We start from the raw sequence: 21,313 nt of genomic DNA, 5'->3' as shown, positions 1-21,313 counted from the left end.
CAAATATCGCAATTTACATGCAGCTTGTCTGATACCATGTAGGAGACTGGCCCCTCTCTGTCCAGCCTGAGAGTATGAGTGATGCTGCTGGTGTTGCTTTGGTGCTGGTCTGGGGTTACTGAAGAGGCACCAGAGCCTCTCCTGCTCCTTTGCCCTGGCCTCAGGCAGACCAGGGATACTGTCTTCAGCCCTGCTGAGGGAGCTGCAGTCCTGCGGACTCCAAGCCATGATGGTGCTTCATGGTGCTCTCAAATGACTCACAGCTGATCACCACTGCCAGAGGCCAAAATACTGCACCCTCAGTGGCACGGCCAGGGGTTTCTCCTCCCTGTGCCATGTCCCCTTGCTGCCTGTCCGTCCCTCAGCAGGGTCTGGATGTGCCTCCCTGCCACTTTCTGGCACTCCATGGTGCAGCTGCCCTGTTGGCCAGTGCATCAGGCCTCCTGCCTCACCTTCAGGTGACTTTCTCAGCTCTTCACCATCTGTTCTGAGGCCTTGGAGAGTTCCTGCATGGCACCATTGTGTGTTGGTGGCTTTGACAGCAGTGCAGTTCAGCAGTAATGGTTACCTCTGTGTACCTTTTAATTACTTTAAATACACAGTGTGTATTTCTGGAACAAACTGCCTGATGCCCCTTAATCTTCCTGTTTATCACTGTTTGCTCTGGTTATCCTCAATATGCCAGTCAAATACTTGAAAAATGTCTGCAGTGATTCTGTAGTATGACTTGTGTAACACAAGCCTTTGATTTCCATAAATTAAGGAATTAATCCTATTCAAATTTGAGCAGCCTGTAGATAAATATTGATCTTAATTAAAAAAAAAAATGTTTAGTAATGGAAAATGAACATTATTACAAAAGTGTTACTGAAAATCAGTATTAATGATCCAAGAGCTTTTTGGCTTAGCTGTTGAATCAAAGTCATCCAGACCTGCTGATAGTGGACTCCCTACCTTGCTATCATTGTTTAGCATCATTCTAAATTATTGCTGAAGTAGAAATACACTGTTACCATCGTAATACATTATGTCGTCCATTTTTTTGACAGTTGTGATTCTTCTTCCTAAAAGTACTGCAGAGATTTTGTTGGGTTTTAATTTTGCCAAACACTTTTTTTTTCTTGAAGCCTTTAAACTCTTACAGTAGATCTGTTTAGCTGATAGTTTGTGGTTTCCGTGTATCACCATCTACTTCTGTGTTCTCTCATATCAATGAAATATCAGTGACTTGTAAACTAGGAAAAGCATTTCTGTGTAATCCCCTAAACTGTTCTTAGTCATACTCCTTTTTCAACAAGTCTTAATTATGCATTTTAACTATCTAATTATGCTTTTCTTCTCACCCCAGTACTTCTATTATTTTCAGCTTAAATTTTTCCCTATACATTAATTGTTCTGACATCTCCTGTCTAACACACAGGTTTCTAGTTCTGATGCAGACACAATTATCTTCTCTTCCTACTTCCCATCTTGAGGAATTTCAAGTAAATTTGTTTCCCAAAGGTGGATTGTTTTTGTTTGTTTTTTTGGGGTTTTTTTGGGTGGTGGGTTTTTTGTTTTTTTTTTTGGTTAGATGACTATTCATTTGTTCTCTCTAGCCATTCTCCCTTTCTGCTGAGTTGGAGGGCACCTGGGTAGTCAGCCTTTTTCCTTAAGAACGTGGGCTATGTCCCATACAGACAAACCCTTCTGTCTTAGAAGGCTGCTAACGCATCTCTTTGCTGGGTTAATCTTGGAACAAAGGGAAGCCTAATTTTTAACGATCAATGGTGATTTGGGAAGATGTGCAATAGGGAACAGATGTTGCATCCAGATATTCATCCCAGTGCATCCCTGTGCTGGCCAACAGTTCCGGTTTATCCGAGTTGGATCCACACCAGCTGGCTTTCGTCCAGATGCCAGAAATTTGTCTAAGCAGGGGATGAAAAACCACTGGGCATCTATGAGTAGTGACATATCTCATCACACCAGAGTTGCCACAGCCCAGGCCTCTCCAGGCATGCCTGCAGCTTCCTGTGGGAGCAGTGGTGGGGGAAGGCAGCCAGGCACAGGCTCTCTGTCTTTGCCCGTCGCCCTGTGGACCTCAACAGCTTCAATGATTTCATCCTAGCCACAAATCTTTGCTCAGAATGGCTGACCACTGCATTTTGCAAAGGCTGTACCCAGAATGGGCAGGCTGGAGCTTAGCTGTCACTTCACGAGCTTTGGTTTGCACAAAAACCTGTGCTTCTGTAGCGCAGCGTTTTGCACGGTGGCAATAAGCACTCATATGGAGGGCTGCATTGCTTGTGAGTGGGTAGTATTTCCCAGCTGCAGGGAGTTTTATTGAAATTCGCTGATCATTACAAATTCTGCAGCTGTGCTGTTGCTTTTGAGGGGTTTGTCTTCTCTCTTAAAGAGGAGCCCCACAAAAAAAAAAAAAAATCCTCTGTCTTCCATTGTTTCCTCTCAAGCAAATAATGTGTTTCCATCATAATTTTCCACTTGAGGAACTCTTGTGGGCTGTGGTGGGAGAGGTGCCAGTGAGCGCTCTGGGCGCTTTCCTGCTGCAGGCAGGGGCAGCGCTGCTGAACAGGGCGGCAACAAGGGGAGGACGGCCTAGAGAGAGCTCTAGCAGAGACACAGCCCTTGGCTGGCAGAGCTGAGGGTAGCCCAGATAGATACATGGCTGCAAAAGTAAATGGAGCAAGGGAGAACGAGAGAAACATAAGCTGCAGCCTGTACTGCTGCTGCCCGTGTAGTGCTCAGGGTGCTGACAGCAGCAGGGCTCTCTCGGCTCACTCTGAGCATGCGAGGGCCCGGGGCAGTGGGGGCACGGTGTGCACTGCAGGGTATGGAGCTGTCCAGCTGAGTGCAAAACAAGCTGTATCTTCTCAAAATCAGGCTCTTTCCTCCTGGATCTGAGTTAACTTTGGGTCTGGCAACTTCCATGCACTCAGAAACAGTGACTTGAGAATCACAGAACTGTTTAGGTTGGAAAGGACCTCTTCAGATGCTCGAGTCCAAATGTTAACTCAGCACTGCCAGGTCCACCACTAAACCATGTCCCTAGGTGCCATATCTACTTGTCTTTTAAATACCTCCAGTGATGGTGACTCAATCACTTCCTCGGGAAGCCTGTTCCAATGCTTGACAATCCTTTCTGTGAAAAAATTTTTCCTGATGTCTAATCTAAACCTCCCCAAGCACAACTTTAGGCCATTTCTTGTCCAGTTGCTTTTTGCTTCAGAGAATGCAATTGGAGTTAATTCATTTGTTTTTGTTAAAAAAAGAAAGATTCTCCCTTTATACTACTCCTTCCCTGCTGTATTACAATTGTAAAAGAATTCTATCTGTAGTGGCAGTACTTTGGGGTGGGGGGCTAAGGTTTAAGTTGCATAGACAGCTGCGCAAGAGAAACAATGAGAGGAAGCCTGAAAAAGAGGGGAGAGACTAACTGTAATAGAGTGACTAACTTCAGGCTTTCTTGTTTTGTTTCATTTGGTGGTTTTTGTTGTTATTATTCCAAATAAACCTCAGACCTCTTTTTTACTTAACCATGGAAATATGTGTTTGGACCCCAGTGTCAAAGCCAGCAGAAGCTTTAAACTTAATATTTTGTAAAAAGGTAATAGGGGAAATAGGAGATTGATTTTAATGCCACAAGTCATCTTCTATCCCCTTCACTTTTGCATTTTACCTTAAATCAAGGCTAGAATGATCTGAGGAATGAAGTCTTTCTCTGAAGATGATGCAGTCATGTTTCTCTGCTTTTTTGGCCTCTCAAACTCTTGGTCCCATATTCAGAGGACTTTGGCTCAAGTCTTCCCCCAGTTGTAGATCCAATGAGCAGCCCCAAGTATAGTGCTCAGTATCATGTTCATGGCCTCTCCTAGCAGGGTCACATCAGCAGAGAGCTGAGAGGTTCATGGTATGTTGTTTTGTTGTCTCTATCAGTCAAATTTCTAAATTTGTAGCTAGCTTGCACACTGGTATATGCACCAGTTCAGTGGGTCTGTGTTCAGGCTGGACTTGCTTGCTAGGAAGGCTGTAGTGGACAAAATGATAGTGGATAGCCCACTTACAGGATGTAATAATACAAATCTACAGATACAATCTTTATGAGAATCATACAGTCATTAAGACTGGAAAAGACTCTAAGATCATGGAGTCTAGCCCTTAGCCCAGCATGACCCTGTTTACCACTAAACCATGTCCCCCAGGTGCCACATCCACACACCTTTTGAACATTTATTGTTCATACTTGAAAATAAAGTAGCCTTAGTTCTAGGCCATATCAGTGTACAAATTTTTCAAAAGCATAAAGGACACTCTACAGGACCAGAGATGGCAATATCTTGTTGAACCTAACTTCACAGCAGTTACTAAAATTTGATTTTATGGCTTTGTTGGTCTCGAGTGAGTAGTGGTCAGCATGGCTAGCTGGGGAGCAGCATTCAAAACCAAGAGAGCAGAGCAGTCTCCCTCCATCCTTCATGCCCTCACGCCTAGAGAGAGATGGTAGCTAGACACCAAAGGTGAAGGCAGGCTAATGAGGAGTGTATTTGAGGAGACCAGGCGGAAGTCAGAGATACAGTTATCCCTGGTAATATTAGCATGCCACTTTTTTTCCTCCTTAAAATGTTTTAGCACCAGAAGTCATCTGTTTTCAGCTTGTCAACTTGCTGCTGCAACCTTGAAAATATGTGCCAGTTTTAGTGAATGTTTCAGATGGCTGTAATAGAAAATATGCCTGCAGTGGGTCTGGGGAGGGTATTGTCACCTGCCACGGTGGAAAAACAGTGGCTTCTGGGTGGCAGTTACAGTTTTAGTCCCAGTAAGCCATGACCCTGATCCCTTGCATGGGTTTACGTGGCTGCACACATTAAAAAATCCCCGTAGTCTCCATTTAGCATCAAATGCAGCAGTCCAGATGAAACATGGGTCGCTACGTAGCTGTGCTTTGTTCTGCATGGGCTCAATTCAAAATCTCTCTCCTGTTTGAAACTCGTCTGGGAGGACACATGTAATTGCCTGCAGGATCATTTCTCCTTCTTGCTGACTGATTCCAGCAGCCATGTGTGACAGCAGGGAAATGCTTCATGACAAGTGGAGCCAGGCCAGTGCTGGCCATCAGGCCACGAGTTGAACCTAGATTAACAGAACCTTTTCCGGCAAGAGCTGGAAATGATAATACAGTTCACTTCATTAAGAACTCTCCTTAAGATTTAGTTTCTCCAGAGTAGCTTTCTCTTGATAAGTTCTTGATAAACTCAAATTACTTGATAAATAGTAGATAATATCAAATGTAAATTATATTTTACAGAAATGAATTTGTTTTCCTTGCACAATGTTCTTTAAGAAAGAAGAGAATAATTGTTGTTTTGTAAAACTCTAGTGGTAGGTCAGATTATACTTTATTTGGGGGGCATTTCTGAGGTCAACTAAAGTGAAGACGTATTTTATCCAGGATCTTTATTGCTTCATTTTTAAGTGTAGCATTTCATAAATGGAATCATATAGTATAGTCCTTTCCTAGGGAAAAAATGTGGATTTTAAGTGTGAGCCTAGCTCTATCGACTTTTTAATAATTTAAAGACCTTCGTTTCATGCTTATTTGGCTTTTCTGCCAGTATTGATACCACTATCTATTTTCTAATTTTAGCCAGTTCATATAGAATGTCTTAAATGTAAATCCCCAAACCCACAACTCTGTTTGCTGAGGTGGTAATGAATGTCTTCTGTTTATGTATGATCTCACTGAATTTATGTTGTAATGTTAAAGGTGATCTTTAGCAAAATCCAGTAGCAAGAACTTGAGAGAAGCAGCTGTTGTATTTAAAATTAGCACATAAAGTGTCATTAAAATAATGATAGAGGTTCACAGAGTTGCATTCTAAGTGCTAATCATCCTATCTTGTGGATGAGTTGACTGCTGTGCCTTACTCCATGGTGCTTCCTGAGTTTGGATGATTGGCCTAAATTATTTGGTAAAAGGCTGTAGGTGGTAGAAATAGAAGCACATATACACGTAATGTGTGACACCTGCCTAATATCTGCCTGCTGAACTCATCAACTAAATTAACATTTCCTTCTCCAGCCTTGATCTTTGCCAGTGTCACTGTTAGGTGTAAAGTACTGTCCTCTCTGGGTTGTCAGGAGGATTTTCGGTGTACTGGCTTGAATTGGCAGAAGAAAAAATTACTATGGGCTGGCGATATTCTGAGTTGTATGGGGAGCTAGCAAACTACCAGGGTTGGAGTTACTTTTTGGCAAGCTAAAATGTCAGCATAAAGAAATGATGATTCACTAAGCTTGATCAGGGGAGCTGTAATTACAATCCAGAATGGCTTTTCTCTGTTTGTTTAGCCAGGTTTTCATAAAGGAACTGGGTCAGTCAAGTCAGCACCCATACCTTTACAAATATACTCAACTCCTTTATCACTTATCTGCTCACATAAAAATCATTGTTTCCATTGTACAGTGGAAGAGACTAAAATTTGTGTAAGACTGGAGTTTAGATGCAAAGAATGCATGAATGGTTGTGAAGTCTTTAAATACCAATTAGTGAATAGAAGCGAAAAGAAGGTAATAAAGTTGGGTTTTTTCAGTGGAAAGCCACGGGAGTGGTGGTGTTTGTAGATCAGTGTGTGTATGCATGAATGGATTGCAGCCTCTTCTCTTTCAGCATTTTGATGCACTTTAATAAGCTTCTGTCTGTATTTTAAAGTGTGTATAAGCACACAAAAGATCTTTGAAGAAAGGGATGGTAGCCCACACATCTGGGAATTCTGAAATAGATCGTGTGTTTATTACAAAATGCTGGACAATCTTTTATGGCCTTTTTATATCAAACTGCTGTTATTCTGAAATTGCTATTGTTCTGTATTGTAAATCACTGTGTTGGAAACATTTATTTTTATGAGCTTTATGAGAATAAATGTTACAATATTTTTTTTAAAAAGACTAAAATGATGAATATGTGACTTCCAGTATCCAGTTTTTTATGCTTACTTAGAAATTGTGTATCAGACTTGCAGACAGGCATGCTCACTGCAGTTTGCCGGGGTTTTCAGTGGGAAGCTGCCACAGTAGTGGCCTGTTTTGTTATAGCTGCATTTAGGAATGTGATATTAAGTGCCATGTTTTAGAAATGCTTTTAGAAATGATGGCATATAGATTTGTGATGGATTTTTGCTTCCTTTTCCTTACATTATAAAACATGATGCAATATCACCACACAGAAAAATGTATTATTGTACATGTTATATAAATGTACATGTCCTGACTTTCACGATGCACTTAGAGAGCAAAAAGCCCTGCATGTGCCTGAAGAGCTGCAAAACCAGGGCAGGTAATCCCACTTCAGGAGAGCATCCCAAATCAGGACAGCATCCAGCCCCTGTCTGAATCTAAAGCATTTTGCTAACTTTAAAATCCCACTGCCTTTTCATTTGGCTTTAATAGGAACAAATGATCCCTTAAATTGACATACTATTTTAGAGCAGGGTATTAGGGAAAATAATTGCTTTTACTATTGCTGTAGTAGCCAGTCTGACTAAACTGAAGATGTCCTGGCAGTAGTATCAAAGAACAGAGTAATCCTTTTGTGTTTAACTTTCTTGTTTTAACTTCTGATTTAATTTGAATAAATCCATTAGAAAAGGATAATGGGAACATTTTATTCTTTATCATTGTTGAAAAGAACATCTTGAAATAACTTACATTGTTTGTATGAAACATTACATATACATGGATCTTGGCATGAGCTTGGGGAATAGACATTCTTTGATCTCTGTTGTCATTTTATTCACCTTCTAATTAACTTTTTACATGCAAGTCTCAATAGACTTTCATACTGGAAGCAATGGGAGCAATCCTGAGGCTAACCCAGTCCCTGAAAAAATCATGCAAGAGAGAAAAAAATGTACAAAACCATGGTGGTTAAGGAAATAATCTCTCTGCCAAGACCTTATGTTCACTTCGTTTTGTCTTTAAGTTGTCATTGACACTTACATATTTTTATTTCATCCATGTAATGTCAGCAGTACCACTGTCATTGTTATGTGGGCTTCTCTGCTAAGCAGAATATTAAAGAAAGTATCTGAACCAAAAATTCCTACATGATTGCAAAAGTATTAAGAATTTTGTTTCCTGAAGTTCATACCCTGTTTTCAGTTCCCATTCAGGTTCCGTGAGCCGGTGATGGTGACAGAAAATAAATACAGCTCTCACTATCTCCCTTGTTCATTTGTGTCTCACAGGGAGAAAGATTAGCCTAGAGCACAGGAGGCAGTTTGGGAAGCGAAGCAGCAAAGTATTAGTTCCTGCTGTGATGTTGGTGTCTTGGTGTTCCTTGCCGAATCAGCTTCTCCAGTGGTTTCTCTGTTGGCCTTTTGCTATTAGGAGTAGGAACTCAAAGCCAAGGACCTCTAACACCTGTGTGATTTCAAACCAAGCTCCTTCAGTTGTACTGTGTAGTTAGCAAAGGAAATACAAATTGTTAGATGAGCTTGGGAGGTGATCGAGGAGGAGTTGAGAAGTAGGATTAGTCTCTTCCCATTCATCCTCCCCCAAACTGTTACTTCTTTTCCTTTTCCTCTGCAATCTGATATAGTTTGATTTTGCTTTTCTCTCCCTCTTCCTCACTTGAGACACAGCATCCTATGCATTGCATGTATTTATTGTCTGTTATGTTTTCTGTCAGACCTCATCTCCTTTTTTTATTCTTTCTATTCTGTATATTCTGTTAAAATGTATTGACCCTTCAAAGGGAAGGAGTGTGGACTCAAAGAAGCAGGCAGAAGGAATGCTGCTATGGAACACGCAAAAGCACAGCTTTGTTCAGCATCCCTCACCTCTGGTCTGGCCTTACATGGGAATATGAAGCATGGAAGCTGCTTTCACAGAGCTGTTTGGTAGAAGTGTCTTTTGACAGAGAGAAAACAACATTTTTATTATAAACTCTGAGGCAAAATGAGTTCATAAAGCCTAGGGTCAATACTTCCAGCTCAGCTGCCCTACAACTCCCTCAAGGACGAGTCTGCTTGGGTTTGTACTTTACATGGAAATGGCAAGCGACTGGCAGCTTTGAACACCCATAAACTTCGTAGACAATGAGTTTATTATTTTTTGTTCTCTTAAGACAAGAAGACAGGAATAGTAATGGAATTTTTGTGGAGTATGGGAGACAAGGGGAAAGTGTTAGCAAGATGTTTTATAAGCCTCACAAAGAACAATTTAAGTGAGTCCTGTATTATGCATGCATAGTGAAGGGTGAGTTTTTCTGCTGATAGACCACTTTAGGTGGGTTTTAATGTCTTTGGTTTTCAAAGTGATTGATGGGAACTCAGGTTATTTTTAAAGTACATCTGCCTAGACATTTAACTTAGAGTAAGCAAGCTTCCCCTCCTCCTTCCCCCCCCTCCCTGAAAGACTTTTGGACCAAACAGGTTCTGTTTATTTGTTTATTGCAAACTGCAATAGCTTCTTGGGTCCTCAGGAGTTCCTCCTTCTATTTGATGTTTATACAGCACATTCACCACTGATTCTTATTACCAGCCTGTACTTTCTGCACTCTTCCATCCTCTACGCTCTGCCCTGCTGATGCTCCCACCCCCTTACATACTCATGCACTCCCACAGAAGGTAGATGCCCTTCCTCTATGGATCTGCCTCTCTTCCCCATGCTTTCCTCTCAAGGAATGCACCAGAGAAGCTGAAAGCACATTGACCTGCCACTGTCCATCAGAGGAGTTTACAGTCCTTGTTCCATAGTCAATGTTTATCCTAACTCCTGTTGGGAAATGTTTTCAGAAGCATTTACATTTCTAGCCAACCAAAACCAATGCATATCTTCGAGCTTTTGTGAGAGCTGTAAGTCAGAACGTGTTGGCTATGGAGGGCAGAAACTTGGTTTTTTCAAGCTATGAGGGCAAATGATGATGCCTGTTAGTCTTGATGGCTTTATTTTTCTTTGTTTAGATACTTAGTGGTGTTGTACACATTAATAACTAGATTGCAGTAGAGTAAAGGCATAATTTATTCTTAAGGGCCTTTCAAGAGGTGTGTCACAGTAGTGTGTGATCTTTCAGGGCTTTACAGACAAAGGTTAAAAGCCACTGCCTTAATCAGCAATTCTTGTGAGACTCAGTGGCTTGCTTTGCTGTTTTCACAGTCTAAATGAATGTGTTCAACTCAACCTTTGTCTCTGCAGCAAAACACTGGCTTTGTGCAATATGGAAATCATAGCTTGGAATAGCTGCATTTTTTTAAAATACCAGTTATTTCTTGAAATACCTTAAAGATCAAACTTCTGCTATCATCTGTAAGACATCGTGCCCTGGTTATTGATATAGATACTGTCCTCTGTATTTTCTTGTTGATTTGGTCAGTAAAATTCCAGCTGTGCCTGTGGTTGTTATCTTCTGCTTGATAGGGGTGGTGCTGCTGGTGATATGTCTGCTTCCTGGTGTGGTTAATAAGATATTGTTGTCGCCTGGATTTCTAAGCTGCAGCAAGTAATTGAAAGCATTTCGCTCCTTGCATGCATAGGAGAGTTTCTGCCTTCCTTCTCCATGGCAGTTTACATTAATGTGTACTGTATTCTGCACCAGGCTCTTCTTTTAGAGACTTCAGATCATGAAGGAAATAGGAAATAGTGTCTCTGTGAAATAATGATGTGGCCTATTTTTCTTAACTTTCTTTTTCAGAAGTTTAGTACAGATGTATTCCACAGCCTGAGTTCCACAGCCTGAGTAGTGTGTAGGTGTTAATATATTTAGCACTTGATTGGGTCTGAAGTCCTATACACCATGCCTTATTAATAGTTATATTTTACTCTGGCTCTTAAAATCAGCTTGGTTTCCCTCAGTCTTTCATTATAGAAACCTGGACAAGGCACAGGCTAGCCATGGTAGAGTAATCTGGACTCTGGCATTCATCATGCTGTTGGTCTGCCAAAACAGGGGCTTATTTGACCTTCAGAATATGGGCAATCTGGAAGGTCTGAGCTTTTGACTTAAACATCATGCAGAGTGAGTCCTTTAGCTGCATCAGGTTGATAGAACTTATTTTTAATATGTGATATTTCCTGTTATTTTCAATTGCTTTCTGCTATTTTGAAATTATTTTATGAACTTAATAAATCCATTGTTAAAATTAAATGTGCATGCACACAGCATATACGTATCATGATAGATCTGAAAATGTTGGCAATGTGCTGGTAATACAGAGAAAAATTTAATAATTTCATCACCATTACTGGAGTCTTGGGAGAAAAAGTTGAAGTAGAATTTTCACACTATGCAAAAACTAAATCCATGTTTATTCTTCCCGCAGTTGTGGCACACAATGAGTCAATGCTGTCATTATTTCTAGGAGATTTAGAGCCAAAGACATTGTGAAGGTACAGCTGTGAATTCCTAAAAGAGAAGGATTTCTAGTTAAAAGGCTTGGGAGATTTGTGCATAGGAAAATTAAAAATTATTTGTCTGCCTTCTTGAAGGTTATGGGGTATAATTTTTCCTGTATGCCATACATTCATTTGTATCTATTTCTCTATTGCTGTATTTTCCACAGGATTGCAAAAAGCTGATTCAGACATGGACAAAGTTGAATGTAGGCAAAGATGTGGGCAAGCAGATCTAATAATTACCATTTTACAGAATTTGAAGAATACTGCAGACAGTGAACTGCTTGCCCTAAAAAAGCTTTGAGATTAAGTAGGACCCAGGAGACACTAGCAAATAAAGATTGTTTGACAGGTTAAAAGCCTTGCTGTAAAGAACCACATGCATGGATAGATGCTGTCTGGAGCACAGAAGGTGGCCTAGGCTTCAAGTGAGCTTTAAGTAAGACAAATATGTATATATTGTTTTGTCAACTTGACTTCTCTTTTGTTACTATGCTTTGTTCCCACTCCTTAAAAGCGCACAGCACTTTATTTTAAAAGGCTCTTACTCTGCACTGTGTTCAAACTTGTCACATCTTCCAAAAACAATGAAGTTTTGCTGACAAGTGAAGTTAGTCTGAATTATTGCACAGTCTCTGTTGGATATATTGAGTGAACTCTCCCAGGGCAGGGGCTGAAAGTAGGACAGTATTTCACAAGGCCATGAGGAAGGTGCCAGGTTTATAGCCTGACTCTTGAAAGAAGTGCAGTCTGAAAGATCTGTTTTTCACTAAGCCTGAGCTGTGCCCATTTGGACTAATGTGCGTCATTTGGACTATAAATAAGAGAGAAAATCCCACTGGCATGCCAGTATAAATGCTGTAGTCCAGGAAGCCAATTGCCTTTTGTCCCAAGGAGGCACAGTGGTGGGCAGCCACAGCAGTCAGGAGTGTGGTGCTGTAGCTTCAGGGCATCGTCCGAGAGCCACAGGATATGGCTTGGCCCCTTTTCCCCTTATCAGCTACTGCTGTCTTCCCAGCCCATCTGGGAATGGGCAGCTGAACCAAGGGTAGAGAATAAAAGGTAATACTAAGGTAACTGATGCATTTTTAAAAGTGTTTTTCCACGAAAAATTAATGCCATCAGGTTTTCTGTCCCTCAGTCTCTGCCTTAGCTCAGGTCTTGCTCCTTTGTTAAACTCCCTTTTCCAGTAGCCTTGTTGAAAGTTTTATCATCTTGTTGGCATTGGTGTGCATCTGTCAAGATTGGCTCAAATATTCTTGAGGGATGCTGATTTAGCATTTACCAGTGTTAAAGTAATTGAATTTATTAATTGTTAAAACTTTGTAAAGAAAACAGTTTCAAATATATTTTTTCCCCAGAAAGCTAATGTATGGCACTTTCATACAATGTCAACATGCAGCAGTACATCAGAGCTACATACGTGCAAGAAGGACAACAAAACCTTCCTATGGACAGGGGTGTTTGTAACAAAATTGAAGCTTGAATATCTGGAAGTGCTTCCTGTCAGTGATATGTGTGTCACTTAGGAATTTCCTTTGAAATGAAAAGGTTTATAGCCTCATCCTCTAGAAAAAGGTTTTCTGCAGAAGTTGTATGTACAGAAAAATCCCAGACTGTCTCAGAAAAGAAAATAGTTTACATCCCCAGTTTCTTTAAGCTTTTTTGTGCACCAAGCCTCTTCAGTTTCTAGCTGCTTTGGGTAAGCCTCACACATATCACTTATGTGATGCCTGTATTGTTTCCATAAACAATAAACAGCAGCTCAAGACAATAAAGTGAAACTCAAGTTGAATTTTAAAATTATGTAACAATTCAGTGATGATTGTGGTTTATGGCATTCGTGCTTAATGCTTGATGCTGTATAAACAAAAAGACATATTTATCAGATTTGAAGTAGTTTGTGATTGGAGTATTATTTAAATAGGATTACTTCTTTATTAGATAATCCACTGAAGTGAATTTCACCATATGCTAAAATCTCTCCAGAGACATTTTGAGCTTTTTGCAGATCCTGCATGTTTTAAGTGTTCTTGGAAAGTTCTGCATTTTCATGAGCAAAATAGCTTCGGGAGGAGATCAGAGTACTTAGCCATATAGGAAACCAAGCATTTCCATCCACGTGCCTAAGCACAGGCTTAGGAAATTAACTTTGCACAAGAAAACTTGGAGGATATTCAGATCATTTTTCAAACAGTCAAGCTTTCTGAGGTATTGCAAATATCAATATGAAATGGATTCACAGTTATGCATAATTACAGTACCCTACTTCTCTTGCTTCTAGATTAAAACTGAGCTGTTACTGTAATAAGTAACCATATAATTCAGAAAAAAGAGAATTAAATTTACATAAAGTATAATAAAATTGAATAAATTTTCACTTTAGAGAGACAACACAGTTATTCATTGGTACTATAACTGTTAAAATTAAGTTTCTGAGAAAACCAGAGACATGTCTGCTAAATGTGGAAAAGAAAATTACCAGAGGAGTTATTCTGACTCTTTCTTCTCATAATTTTTCCATGTCGCACACACCAACAAATGCTATTTATGGAAGCATTTGAAACCTTATGTTTTCTTAATAAAGACTCCTGGAGAGTACTGAGCACACAATTTGAGGATTAAGATTAAATATGTCCATATTTGTCCTACTTGGAGCCTAGTCCATTAATGACTACTTTATATGCAATGCTTTAAAAATTTGAGATAGTTCTTAGCACTACTTCGAAGAGCAGCATTGCCATTTCAAAAATCAAGTCTCATTTGAAATGAGTGAAGCCATAGCTCTCAAATGAACTCGAAAAATTATTATTCCTCTGCACCACTAGGAGAAATTAATGCTTCCTTTCATGGTTGGAGTTCCCATAACATATCTGAAAGGTTTAGCATATGGGCAAAGCAAATTGTTGACAGTTTGTTGTTTCATGAAGCATATACATTCAAAATCTGAACATTATACATCTGGTGAAAAAGGCTAAGACAATTTTGTCTCTTTTTTTCAACAGTCTATAGTCCTTTATGCTCTGACACAGCTGTAGTGACATTGTAGTAACCATGAATGTTCCAGGATGTTAATTTTTCTCTAAACTTTTGCATTGTTTAAAAGCAAATCTTACAAAAACATCCTCCTTTCCCAGGAAAAATACATTCTCTGAGATACTTTTTCATTAGTGTTGTCAGAGCAAGCTAGCAAGACTGAATGATTATGTAGCTGGGAGTTTGGGTACTCCCTGTGAATGTGAGATTGGGCTTCGAGTCCCTGGTCCAGTAAGTGTTTCAGCTTTCTTACAAAATGGAAGATCTTTAACAGAAGGATCTGAGTTAAGAGGAGAGTCAGTTGCTGCAGGAATGGTCCTAAAAGTCCTACCAAGACTCTTTGTAAGCCTTCCTCAACTTCAGAGCTTCTATAAACCACAGGCACCAGTGTATACATGTTTATTTTTATCTGTAAAAGCCTCTAGCTGCAAGCAGTGGAGATAATAAAGAATGCTGTACCTCAGGATTTACCAACTGTCACTGGTATGATGCTGTGCAAAGAAAATATGCTTTTAGATAAAGCTGAGCTTTATGCCATTTAAAGATAAAATTCAAGATAGGTTTCAGATATAGGAAGTATGAGAACCTGTGGTATTTTGTGCTGTACTGGTAGGATTTATAAAAATTCATGGCTTTTAGTGAGAAATACTCTTCTTTATAAAGTTAAGGAGCAACAAATTTCAGTGAATGGAATATTACAGGTCTAGGAATGTCTGAAGTAACAACTGTGACTCTGGTGCTTTTATTTTTTGAGGAACTAATCTTGGGAATGTTCTTTTCTCAGATGCAACCAATCCTCTTGACGATTTGTGGTTTTGCCAGTCTCTACCTCTGTACAGATATGTGATTCTCTGCTTGTCTGAAGTGCATGCTATCCCAAATGGTGCAAACAGCAACACGTGAAGTTGGTCTTACTCCTGTACACTGAGACAGCTGAAGGTTAGCCAGCTGAAGATGTGGTGTGCTTCTTTCAGGAATCTTGGGACTTAGCTGGAGATTCTTCACAGTGGGGAACACTTGAGGAACACCTCAGATTTCACTTGCTTGGGTTCTGAAGTCTGCTTGGGACCTACATGGTCATGCTCTAAAATGGTTTAAATTCAGTTTTTCCTTGGCCAAAGAAGAGCTTGTTATATGGTGAGACGTAAGTAAAGCTGTCAAAGAATGGAGAATGAAAAGCTGAAAGATGGAAACTCTGTTCGCCCTCAAAATCCTTTCACATCTGCTGTTGAAAAAATTTAATACAGCTTTCAAGCTCCTAAATATTAGAAAATTCTTGTGTTTGAAATATTTCATGTATGAATTTGATGCCACATTTGATGCCCTGCTCCCTCTAATGCAGGTTTTGCAGTAGGAAAGCAGGTGCAAATGGTGACATAGAGCTGAGAACAGGCAATTTTGTTGGAGAGATGAGGTACAACAGTGAAACATCTTCACATTTCCTCTCCTTGTAGGAGAGGCAAAGTGACAGCCACAGAGTTGTTCAGGAGCTGTTCCCAGTGGGCTGGGAAGAAGCTTCCCCTTTGTATCAAACAGGATATAGCTGTGCTTAGTCACCTTCTGGGGCCACCTGGTGCTACACAGGATTTGGACACATTTACTGGGTTCAGCAGTTATCGCATGGACATGTGGCAGCAGCAGTGAAGGAAACACCCTCTAAGCCCTTTTGAAGATTTGAAGGTGGGAGTGCCTGTAGGCTTTACCACATCTGTAAATAACATTCTTGTGTCAATAGCTTTCACAGCCCCCAAGAGAGACATGAGAATGGTTCAGCGGTTATAAACTGCCTGAAACATTGAATGTCTAGACGTGATTGTTGAGGAAGAATCTTTAGGCCTTCCTTTTATTCCTTCTTGGAATAAAAAGCCCCCAGTTGGTATCCTTCAAAGGATATTAAACTAAAGAACAGCAAATACCTAAAGATTTCATATGGTCATTTTGCTGACACAGTACCAGGCACTTTAGATATATATCTGTACACATTGTCCAGTGTATTATCTTTCTGGAGTTACATTACTGTTCTTTGTTACAGTCTTTTGAGCCCTTAGTCTTGGACACATGCTCCACCTCTGTATAGTAAGAGCAATGCAGAATGATATAAAAGGGTCACAGCATGGTCCCTACCTCAAAGAATGAATCATTCAGTTACAGGATAGAGATACCACCAGGTTAAAAATAGGGAGGAAAGTGCCAAAAAAAAAGCTGTTTATCTGCCACACAAGCAAAAGGCAATAAACCTACAGTAATAGCTATAAGCAGTAGGGATACTTGCCTGTCCACCTGATCATTATCTTTTTAGTCTTTAGTGGTATGCAGGGCTTTGGAAGGATGATGTGTAAGCTACGGTTACTGGTGTTTGGGGCTGTTTCACGAGGGCAAGTAAAAGGAGAAGACAAAAAGGTCATTTTGCTTTGCTGGTTAAGAATCGTAATAATCTACAAGGTGTCATCTCTGAGATTATCACTTGTGTTCTGGCAAGGAGTGAATTAACACAGTGTTCATCTTTCACTATTGCACATTTACAACTGTAAGAAACACGCAAAGTATGAATTTGGTGGAAAATGACCCCTGCCTCTTAACAGCCTAAGAGAGTTGGTTTCCTGTAGTCACTGAGTGGAAAGATCTGCTGGTATAGCCGACACCTTTATATGACCTACTGACTTGCTGAAATTGTTTACTCTGTTTGATTTTCTAGCCAGAGAGAATTACGGGAGGGAAAAAAAGCCAGTGGTGTAACAAAAGCAGCTGCATAAGTGGATGGGTATAGCTAAGCTGGTAGGGAATGTGGCCACCTGTGGAGCAATTCCTTCAGAAGCAGACAAGAACTGGTGCTCTGAGTGGCAGAGTTTGCACCTGTGTGTCCAGGTAAAGGCATTTCTGTGCTTTGAAGTGGTGCAGTTTGGCCTGTGAATTCTTTATGGACTGTGGCTTGCTCCCTGCTGATGATATGCTACTATTAGGCGTGTAAACAGGTGAGATTTATGCTTCTGAATCTAGCCTGTTTCTCCTTCTACTTTGTATGTGTGGCATCTTAAAATATATCACAGCTTTTCCTCATGCTGAGTTATTATCTCCTGTTTGTAGGGGGAATGCTTCATATTCTTTTGCTCCTTTGCTTTTTCAGTGTGTTGGCTTGCTGAATTGAGTTTCATCTCCAAGTCTATCTATCAGTGCTGGTAATACAAAACTCTCCTGCAAATCCCCCTAGGCACTGCTGTCATAAGACATTTTTGCATTTTTTAAGACCCTCCCTGCTAACTATAGAGTGGATGAAGGCATCAGGATATTTTAATTTGATGATCAATTCCTGTGGCCACTCTTGCAACTTTGTTAGCATGTACAAACAGAGTTTTTCCCCTGGGGCACCAAGAATGGTGTCTGACATTTCAGGGCTGCCAGGTCTTGTCTCTCTAGTTTCTTTAGGGTGACATATTTCTACATCTGTCTAATCTTTATTTTGCTTTCCTCTCTCAGTTAAGCATCTCAATAAGGTTCAATAACAACTCTTTCTACAGTTGGTTGTGTTTTGTGTTGTGTTTTCCTTTGCTCCTTGGACTCCTTTATACCTATTTCTACTTATGTTTCAGTCTGATTTTACTGTTCAAAGGGCATCGGAAGAAAATTATTTCCAGTTCTGAGAACAGTTTACCGGTCCACCAGGGGCTCATTGTTCTTTCCCAGTAATAATAGGGCGTATTTTGCATTTACAGGGGTTCAGAAGTTTATGAAGAAACTTTTTTGGGCCCTCTGTTTTGCTATGAAAATCTGTGGACAGATTAAGAAATCTGTCCTACAGTATCCAACCCGTCTGATAAGCATCTGATAAGATTTCATTGTTAATAGGCTTAAATTAAAATACTAGCTTGCTCACATGTGCAGTCTTAGCTACTTTCACCTCTGCCAGTTACATAAAAAACATTTTTGCTCAGGTTCCCTAGTAAGTATTTGAATGTGCACTCCCCTCCCCTCATTGGTGTTGTTAACCAGAAAGATTTGCAGACTTGTCCTGTATTCTGAACTCAGAATAACCACAGGTACTCCAAGCCCAGTGCAATATTGGGAAAATCTTCTTCCGGCATGAGAGTTGAGATGATTTACTCATTTGCTCAATGACAAAGATTCAGTGGAAAAGGTCTAGTTGGGAAAATTCTTCTTTCCTTTTTTCCTGTCCCTCAATCTGATGACAATAATTTGTAAAGTCTGACTAGTAGTGGACTGTTTTGTTCTGTAAATTGATAGATTTTTCATACATAGGGCATACATTCAAATAGAGCCCAGAAGTCATCACTATCCATCAGTTGTAGACAAATTCTATTACGTTTCCTGCCCACTTTTTAATAGAAAAATGTGCGTCTCACACTACGTGGTGTCGTGTTCAGCAACAGCAACTAAGTAATAATGGGTGGGACATATAAGCCACATGCTCAGTTTCTTTGTCTTAAGCCTTGTCTTGAGTTGAAGCTCAGTGGCACCTCTTCTGTGAAAGAAAAAAGATCAATGCTTCTTCCTTCAGAAGCTTTAGTTCAGTCTTACTGTATATTTTTTTTCTTTATTTGAGGGGTTGTATATTCTATATATGCAATAATATTAGCTTTTCCACTTACCTCAGATGGAAGGATTGAGGCTTTATATACTTTCTTCTTAAATTGTGTACCTGGATCTATGTTAATATTTTTTCCATGCATCTCTGTTTCCTGTAGCTGGCAGCTTTATTTTCTTGGCATTTGTGCTAGGATGGAATATAATCAAGCCTGTTACTTTTCCGCTTGTAACGTTGTAGTCCTAAAACAATTGCAGTTCATTTTACCATAGAAAACACAATTATATTGACTGTTGTGCTATTTTACCAATACATATTCTTCACTAGTTGCTGTATTTTCATCAAGGTTCATGGCTATAAATAATTATTTTGCCTTTTCCTTTTTTTCTTTTTAATTAATTTAAGCTTTTTGTTGTTGCAGCTGCCTAACAGTAGCAGACTTCATTACAGAAGTTCTCGTTCTAAAAGATAACCAGCTCTTTCAGTCACTTCTTTGAGACCTGGTTTTAAATTAAATTATGCTGACCAAACCCTTATCTTACTGGTATAAAAATGGACTGCTGTCTTTGATGCAAGTTTCTAAAGGAGTTTGAGACCTCGCAAGATGTAAAGAGTGCAATCAGCAAAGGATTATGTTGTCAAGAGTGACAACTGAAAAGAAAAGATGGTTCTCCAGAAAAAGCTTATATGGTTCTACTTGTCTGAGGATGTTGTAACAGATAATGTTACATATAAGAGATAGTCAAACAGTCTTTGATTCCTCTACTCATTGATTGGTATTTAAGTGTGTGTTCATGCACATGCTGTAAATGCATCGGTCATTTGCAACCTGAAGGAAAATATCACAAAATATCAAACAGGAAGATTTGTGACACTTTCAAGTCTTTGAGCACTCAATTAAAGGGAAAGCAAGGCATAAGCCTTATTTCTTCTGATTCCTTTCTTTTGATTGAAATAATAAAATGCCTATACTATTTCTTCTATTCACATTTCTTTCCTGCACTTATAGCTTGTCCTTTTTAAAGCTACAGTATAGTTGATTGCTCTTGAGAGGGATGTAAAAGTGACTCAGTTTCTGCCTAATGCTGCCTCTAATTGGTGACTCTGCTCATCCCACCATTTGTGGTCTTTTATGCACTCAAGTTGATTAGTTGGTGTTCCACATAGCCTCCTATTTAGACACAGGCAGGTACAGTGCTGTTCTTTAGGCACGAATGTGCCTGGCCTATTTGGCAACAGCTTTCTGATGTTCTCCCCAATCAATCGTTACAAAAGAAAAGGAACCTCCCACTGACAGATCCTAAAGGAAAAGGAGTGCATCTTCCCAGCCAGAATATTCAAAAGCTTCTGGAAGTCTTTTACTCCTGAGCAGGCATAGTAACTCTGTCACTCAAGTCTTTGACATGTGAAGCTTCTAAACATGAGAAAAGGGAAATTTCTATCATTATGTTAAACCTGAAAAGGTCTTTGTAGATCAGGCCTGTCATCAATGTGTTACCTCCAATTTGAGTTTTAGCACATCCTTTTCAGCTCTCCTATTCAGAGCCTTTGTCACTGAGTTCTAAACATGACATTGAGCATTAAATCAGCATTCAAAAATACCCATCCTCATCTGGTTCACAGCATCTCTTGTGATCTTCACTGCTAGTTCACACAGTATTTGGATAAAAAAATATGTTGTTTTTAACATTATATTTAACAGTAACTGGAGGTGTTGCTTGTTTCTGTTTAGATGAGAGTCCTTACACAAAATCTGCAAACCAGGCAAAAGCACCTGATGGAGCACTGTCTGTGAGGAGACAGAGTATTCCAGGTAAGACTTGCTTTGCTTTTTGTAACACCTAACTTGTTTTTGAACAGCAAGGTAATACTAAACAAAATTCAGCTAGTTATAAAAAGCAAATGTATTATGGTTGCTATCAAGCAACTCTATAAGGAAGCTTCCATGAGAGCTGCAAGGACTTAACCACAGTTAGGTTGCCTCAAGCTTTTGCTGTGAAGAACATCTCCGTATCTCTGTCTTTTGCAGCAGATTTGAGACACTGAGCGCTACAACCTTTTCATCAGAGACTCATATATTTTCAGGTCCTCTGAAATCTGTTCTTTGATATCTGGTTTTGATAATAGAGGGAGATTGGCTCATATTTTCCACTACTGATCAGCCAGGTTCAGAAGTCTAACAGAGAAACACTCTGCCAGAATTCTTGTCTTCCTGTGATTTTCTGGCACGCATAAAATCCCTTGTCCATCCTTTTCTTTTGTGTCATCACATCTCACAAAGCTGGACCATTAGAACAATGCTTAGTTAAAATAAGTGATCTTTGAACCTATGTCTCTTTTAATTAC

At 39.8% G+C, this 21,313-nt stretch overlaps 1 protein-coding gene across 4 annotated transcripts in view; it reads left to right on the top strand.

Moving 5' to 3' along the window:
- The window catches only part of LOC121672688 (glutamate receptor-interacting protein 1-like), a 175,538-nt gene that overhangs the window by 95,281 nt on the left and 58,944 nt on the right, over positions 1-21,313 (top strand). For 3 of the 4 annotated variants that reach the window (XM_042045429.1, XM_042045430.1, XM_042045433.1), the window contains exon 2: positions 20,700-20,780. The exons of the other annotated variant lie outside the window; for it this stretch is intronic. In XM_042045429.1, coding sequence (XP_041901363.1) covers positions 20,700-20,780 — 81 coding nt within the window. The remainder of the gene's footprint in view (positions 1-20,699; positions 20,781-21,313) is intronic. 4 annotated transcript variants of the gene reach the window in all.

Source organism: Corvus kubaryi, unplaced genomic scaffold (assembly GCF_017639235.1).
Source record: "Corvus kubaryi isolate FWS band 111438036 unplaced genomic scaffold, C.kubaryi_AGA036_p1.0 64854, whole genome shotgun sequence".
Lineage (NCBI taxonomy): Eukaryota > Metazoa > Chordata > Aves > Passeriformes > Corvidae > Corvus > Corvus kubaryi.
Note: the sequence above shows the minus strand (reverse complement) of the source record. Positions and strands in the feature narration are given on the sequence as shown.